Source organism: Lepeophtheirus salmonis, chromosome 9 (assembly GCF_016086655.4).
Source record: "Lepeophtheirus salmonis chromosome 9, UVic_Lsal_1.4, whole genome shotgun sequence".
NCBI classification, from domain to species: Eukaryota; Metazoa; Arthropoda; class Copepoda; order Siphonostomatoida; family Caligidae; genus Lepeophtheirus; species Lepeophtheirus salmonis.
This window is the reverse complement of record NC_052139.2, coordinates 25,968,805-25,974,833: the sequence shown is the minus strand read 5'-3', so window position 1 is coordinate 25,974,833 and position 6,029 is coordinate 25,968,805. Positions and strand designations below refer to the sequence as shown.

The 6,029-nt window shown below is 37.0% G+C and overlaps 1 protein-coding gene across 3 annotated transcripts; it reads right to left on the bottom strand.

The window, feature by feature from the left end:
- Positions 1 to 454: 454 nt before the first annotated feature.
- Positions 455 to 4,406, bottom strand: LOC139906335 (zinc finger MYM-type protein 1-like). 3 transcript variants are annotated; one of them, XM_071891096.1, is made up of 2 exons: positions 986 to 4,406; positions 455 to 929 (listed from the first exon to the last, which is right to left on the bottom strand). In XM_071891096.1, exons 1-2 carry the CDS (start codon positions 2,108 to 2,110, stop codon positions 603 to 605), a joined length of 1,452 nt encoding a protein of 483 aa, XP_071747197.1. In that variant the 5' UTR covers positions 2,111 to 4,406; the 3' UTR covers positions 455 to 602. The 3 variants fall into 2 exon arrangements, with proteins under 3 accessions (XP_071747197.1, XP_071747198.1, XP_071747199.1); XM_071891098.1 differs by having other exon boundaries at positions 455 to 925.
- Positions 4,407 to 6,029: the final 1,623 nt, after the last annotated feature.

The following is a 6,029-nucleotide window of genomic DNA, read 5'->3' as shown; positions in this document are numbered from 1 at the left end:
GGTTGCGTGAATATTTGTTATATTAATATTCCGACAAAAAATTAATTATTTATGAGTCTATATAATTACATAATTTATATGTACAAGGAATTTAAAGAAGTTAATAGATGCTTCCATATAAATTAGGAAGATTTTTCGGTCCGCTTTACAAGGGTGAACGGTTGATTTTCAGTGGTGAACGTGGGATATTTAAACAGGGCAAATGCTACAGCATAGATTAAATCTTGCAAGAATATCGTCCAATGGACTGTCTGACCATTATTTAACATTGGGAAAAATAAAATGAAAAGGAAAAACTCTAGACGGAAAGTCAATGCCGACCTATTCATAAAGGAAGGAGTATAATGGAGTATAAAATGCACGGTGCAAGAATGAGAGAAAATTTTTGAACTATACAATTAAGTCAAACAATTTAAACCTCCTTAAATATTTTTAAAATAATAACGGATGAAGATAATGAACGAGATTATAATATACCATGAAACGGTTACATCGACAGAAAATAAATTATGTTCACAAGTCTTGATGTTCTTAACTCGCATGTATACGTGGTGATGTGTTTGAAAAAATGAAGAAAAAAATGCATGTGTTCTTTATCATGATTAGAAGAAGAAGTTTTTCCTCTCTTTCCTTGACGCAAAGGTGTCAATCAAACTGTCCATGTCTTCATGGAGCACCTTGTCCACCATCACCCTGTCCATGTTCAAGAGGGTGAGGGAGGAGAGCCTCTCCTGGTCCATGGTGGTCCTCATGTGGTTCTTGAGCCTTCTGAGACAGGAGAATGACCGCTCCGCCTCACAGCTGCTGATGGGCATTGAGGCCAGGATAACGATCACCTTGTATAGCTCCGGCATCAGGCGGAACACTCCCGAGCTTATTAACTCCGCAGCAATTTGTGACGAAACCATGTCTTCTGTGTCAATATCTGCCTAGAGAAACATAAATTTTAAACATATAATGCAAAATGAAACATTATAATATTAACCTTGAATTGCTGGAAGATTGCATGGTCTGACTGGAGCTGCTCGAGTTCAAGTCTGTAGTGCTTGGCGACACGCTCAATGACACAGGTCTCCACTTCACTGTCATTGACGATTGCAATGAGATCCATTGTGATGTTTGTATCGTCGGTGGCAAATCTGCTCTCAAGCTCTAATACAATCTTATTGATTGCAACATCGAAATGTGTTTCACGGAAGTAGGATTCAGTTGTTCCTTTCCACTTTATTCTCCTTGGAATCTTCGCCTCCTTGAATTCCAAATCAATTGAGTCCTCCTGGTCAAATACTGATTTCATCTCAGACGACTTCAACTCAGCAAGTTTCCAGATTGATTCAAAGATTTTCTCATTCTTAAGATCTTCAAGAGTCCTAATCACTAGGTTGACGTGTTTCCGGGCCTTTGTTAGGTCAACCTTTCTGCCTTGAAGTTCATCTGACAAGCTAGATGTGTGTCTGAGGAGTGTCTTCAACAGTTCAATGCCGAAAACAAATTCGTGACTAAAGATGCTGTTGAGCAGAGAAGTTGCTGTTGAACTCGACAATGTATCTTTATCTTTTCTCATTATTATGAGGGTCTTCATGATTCTGACCATCCCTAGAGATACAGCGTGTACAGCATCGTAGCGGAGACTCCAGCGGGTAGCAGACTGGTTCTTCAGGGTCATCACCTTGGCATGCTCCTCATCTTTACTTGTTATCTTCACCGACTTGTAGATTGCTGACCTCTTTGGTGACCCTTCAATGAAGTTGTATAAAATTTGTACTGTCCCCATTGTATTTCTCAACAGGGTTATATCTGAGAGAAGATCCTTGACTACAAGATTGAGGACATGGGCGTAGCAGTGGATGTAGACACACAGTGGGGCTGCTTCCTTCCACCTGGCGGCAAGACCCTTCTTGATGCCGGATATGTTGGAGGCACCGTCCGCGGCCAGGGAGACAGTGCGGGCGGGGTTAAGGCCGAGATCCTTGACAGCCTCGTGAAGCTTCTCAAACAAATATTTGCCGTCAGTCTGGGTAACTTTTACAAACTTGAGGAAGCTCTCTTTCTTGATGCCTTCACTCGTCAGATATCCCAGTGACAGACTGAACTGCTCCGTGTTTGACATATCTGATGTCTCATCAACAATCACAGAGAACCAGTAGTCATCATCGCCGGCACAAGTCTTGACATCTTCAATTATATTTTCCGTCACTTTGGATGCTATAATCTCTATCAGCTCAGTTTGGATGTCAGGTGAAGTCCATTTGGCAAACCTGCCCCAGCTGAACCAAATTTTTTGACTTCGGCCTCCAGTTTATCTTTGAGAATATGATTGTCGTGTGAACGCAGGGACAAAAGCTCCAAGAAGTTTCCTCGATTGTTTTCATTAGATTCCGTCAACTTTTCTCTTGTTTCGGAATCGCCCCTAAAAGCCAATCCTTGCTTTGCGAGGAACCCAACAGTTTGGAAAAGATACCTCAAATAAGCTCGCCACTTCACGACTTCCTCAGCATGTTGAGACTGAACATGGCCGAGAACCGAGGTATTCTTTCTCTTTGATGTGAGGAAATTGATCCACTTTTCCATCGACAGTTTGTGTTTTTTGTTGTTAGAATGAACTTTCAACGAGGAACTGTTTTTCCATGTTTTGAACTCAAATTTCCCAAGGTTGGAAATGGAAAATTTGGAACAGGCGAAACACTTGGCTGACTTTTCAACCTCGTCATATTCTAGCCACGGGAACTTACGGAACCAATCATATTGAAAGTCTCTGGAGTATTTGTCATCTATCTGAGGACTGTATGTTTGTAACTTGGGCTGTAGAGGATGATCTCTCTCGACTTTAGGCACAGTTTCCCGCTCAGTCTCCACTCTGGTTCTGGTCTGGATGTCCTTCCGCTTTGGCTCCCGCCCGGTAAGTATCGGGTCACCCAGCTGGCTCGTGAAGACGACAGGGTACTCTGGGCCTCCGTCCACAAACTCCATCTCCTCAGTCTTGCTCTTCTCACCTCCCTGGACATTGTCGCTAGTCTCAGAGTCCTCTGCAGAGGGAATATTGTTGTTGTTGACTACAGAGAGCTGCTCGGGAGAGAAGATTGGTCCGATATCGAGATTAGGAAGTCTTATTCCATGAGAAATCCGTCCGCTGGGGTAATTTGATGAGTCGCCATTATTTTCTGTGTCTGCAGTAACTTTCTCTTCAGCAGAAACGGACTTTTCAGATCTTGGTTCAGGCAGTAAGGCCTCAACTGGAGCAGGGTCATCGGGACAGGAGGAGGCAGTGACTGAGGATGAGGATGTAGCAGAGGAAGTTTTCTTAACAGCAAAGTTCAATGTTTTCTGCTTCTTATGATCAATTTTCACTTGATACTTGCAGCTGGGGTCATTCTTATGGAGTTTAACTTTGTGATCATTAAAGTTGTCCTTCTGTATTTCCTTCTGACAGATAGAACAAATCACCAACTCTCTGTTAAAATGCGTTTTCCGCTTCCCGTGATACATTTCTGATAATTAATAAATTACTGCAACAATCCACTCTAAAAAGTACATAACTATTATTTATGTCCCTTTTAAGCAGTAATAATTTAATTTATCTTGTATTCAATGAAACAAATTCTCACGCTCTTAAATATTTCAAGAGTACTCCATACGAAAAATGTTGTGTGCGTTTTTTTTTTTTTTTTTTTTGGCTGTAAAGTACTTCACATTTGCAACCAGTAACGTTAAACGTAATATCTAACTCAAATATCCACTCAATGTGAAGTACTTTAAATCCATACGAAAAATGTTGTGTGCGTCTTTGTTTTTTATTTTTGGCTGTAAAGTACTCTTGAAATAATTGCAGTAATTTATTAATTATCAGAAATGTATCACGGGAAGCGGAAAACGCGTTTTATATTCAAAGGTTCAATCATTTATATTTATAAAATGACAGGCAATATTTGAAAGAGATATTACGGTAAATTACAGGATTTGAATTCAAATTTCTGCGATGAATTGAGATACCCGAGAGTGTTAACTGTAGTTTAAAACCTCCGTTTTATCTATCTGACTTAATTTGGCCCCAATATTGTCTTAGAGATATAATTTATTAATTTACTAATTCTATAAATGTGCCGGTGAATTTTGGCTACTTTAAGTACAATTTGTGGTGCCTCCAAAGGATTAATCAGAATCATTTTTTCATTTAAATGAACTATAATTTGTTGGAAAATGTATTCCATGTTCAATTTTGAGAAAAATTATCTAGCTTCCTTTTGGGTGGACGTGCTACAAATATGTAATTTTATTATAATGACTCAGTACTATTATGAGTTGGTCATAAGTTACATATATATAATAGATTTTAATAATTAATTATGACTTAATTCATCTATATTTACATACCTATATGATTGGTGGACGGTTGAGTAAGGTTGTTTTTTTTGGTCCACTGAAGCGGAGAAAGCACAATACTGAAGAAACTTACTTAATTAATTAAGGGTCAAATGATGTTTTATTGTACTAGTCATTCCTAGTGTTCTAAAAACTATGCACTTACTCGACTGTTATTTATTTGTTCATTGATGGTAATCTAAACAGAGTTTTTTATTATACAAAGCTGTTATCATTAATTTTGTTTAAAATATGAGTGGACGTCGTAGCTCAATGGATAACCCGCTCGAAAAAAAAAAAACATTATCGTGAACTCAATGTGCCTACGTTAGTACTCCGGTTGTTCCTTGAGAAGGAAATACACGTAATGTATATGTGCTTCAAAGACGATTCCTACGTCAAATTGAGTAATTGTTGTACTAGAATGCTTATTCATTGTTACTTCATCTAACTAACTAAAGGGTGTAAAAGTATGAACAGAGACGAGGTAGATTATTTTTGTAGATGCAGACTAAACAGAGTTTTTAATTTCCAGCACAGTAATAATTATTCTTAAATTTTCAAGGAGAGAAAATTTATTTATAAAGTGCGTGAGTTAATGGATAATTAATTACTTGTACCACAAATTATTAGTAGAACTGAGGATCAACCAATAATTCCTTCGACCAATCCAACGCTAATAACAAAACAGTTTTAATAAAATATGGATTTAATACTGTAATCTGAGTATGTCAATATAGAAAGGGGACCTACAACTTCTGTTTGATTCACGAAACCTTTTCAGCAGCAGAAGTTTTTTTAGTTGCAACCTGAAAAGTATCTTTTCTCCTTGTAATCTGTATTTTATTATCATTATTCTTTTATTTCTTAAGAGAGAATATTTATATATATTCACTAGTTTGTGAAATTCACTATTAATTTGTTGTAGAATTTAAGAGTCAGTCCTTGTTAGACTCGGAGGAGAATTAAAGATTGACATTAGAATAATTCCGATCCATGTAATTACTAGATACGGAGTGGGATCTTTTTTTAAAACCTTCATTAGACAACAAATCATGTATAAAAAGTAAAATTATCTAAAACTTTCAGGTGAAGATGCATTTACAAAAATATAATTAAACATTTAATTTTAAAATTTCTTCACCAAATTAAGGCCTACAAACATACAATATATATATACATAAATTAAAAGCACCTAAAATCAATAAAATTCAAACATAATATTAATTGCAAATTTGCGTTTAAAGCAACAAATAGCTCGTTTTTTTTTTTTTTTTTTGCTCTTCCAAAAAAATTTGAGCATCTTCTGCAAAGTCAGAAAATGTATTGATGCATTTGATGTATGATATCTAATGATATCAGATGCACAATCCCAAGCACCTTCGGTCACCTTAGGGATTTTTAACTCAAAAGCTCAATATCTTGCCACCACTGAAATTAAAATGGTACAAATTTTCTCTGCACCCTCATTTACATAGTGGGATATGAGCTTATTTTTTCCTTGGACGGCTCCTTGCAGCTGATGTAATGAAACGACATCATAGCTAAACTACTCTCTTTCCTAACATTATTCAAACAGTCAGGATTAACATTTTTGGTTTCTTTTATTTTTAAATACCAGCAGAACATATTCTTCTCGGACTCTATCAAGGTCTTACAATTATAATTCC

Excerpts from the sequence above, each read along its gene's own strand:
- LOC139906335 (XM_071891096.1), bottom strand. The coding sequence starts at position 2,110 with ATGTCAAACACGGAGCAGTTCAGTCTGTCACTGGGATATCTGACGAGT. Across the intron at positions 930-985 it reads CAATCTTCCAGCAATTCAAG|GCAGATATTGACACAGAAGA; the intron begins GTTAATATTATA and ends ATGTTTCTCTAG.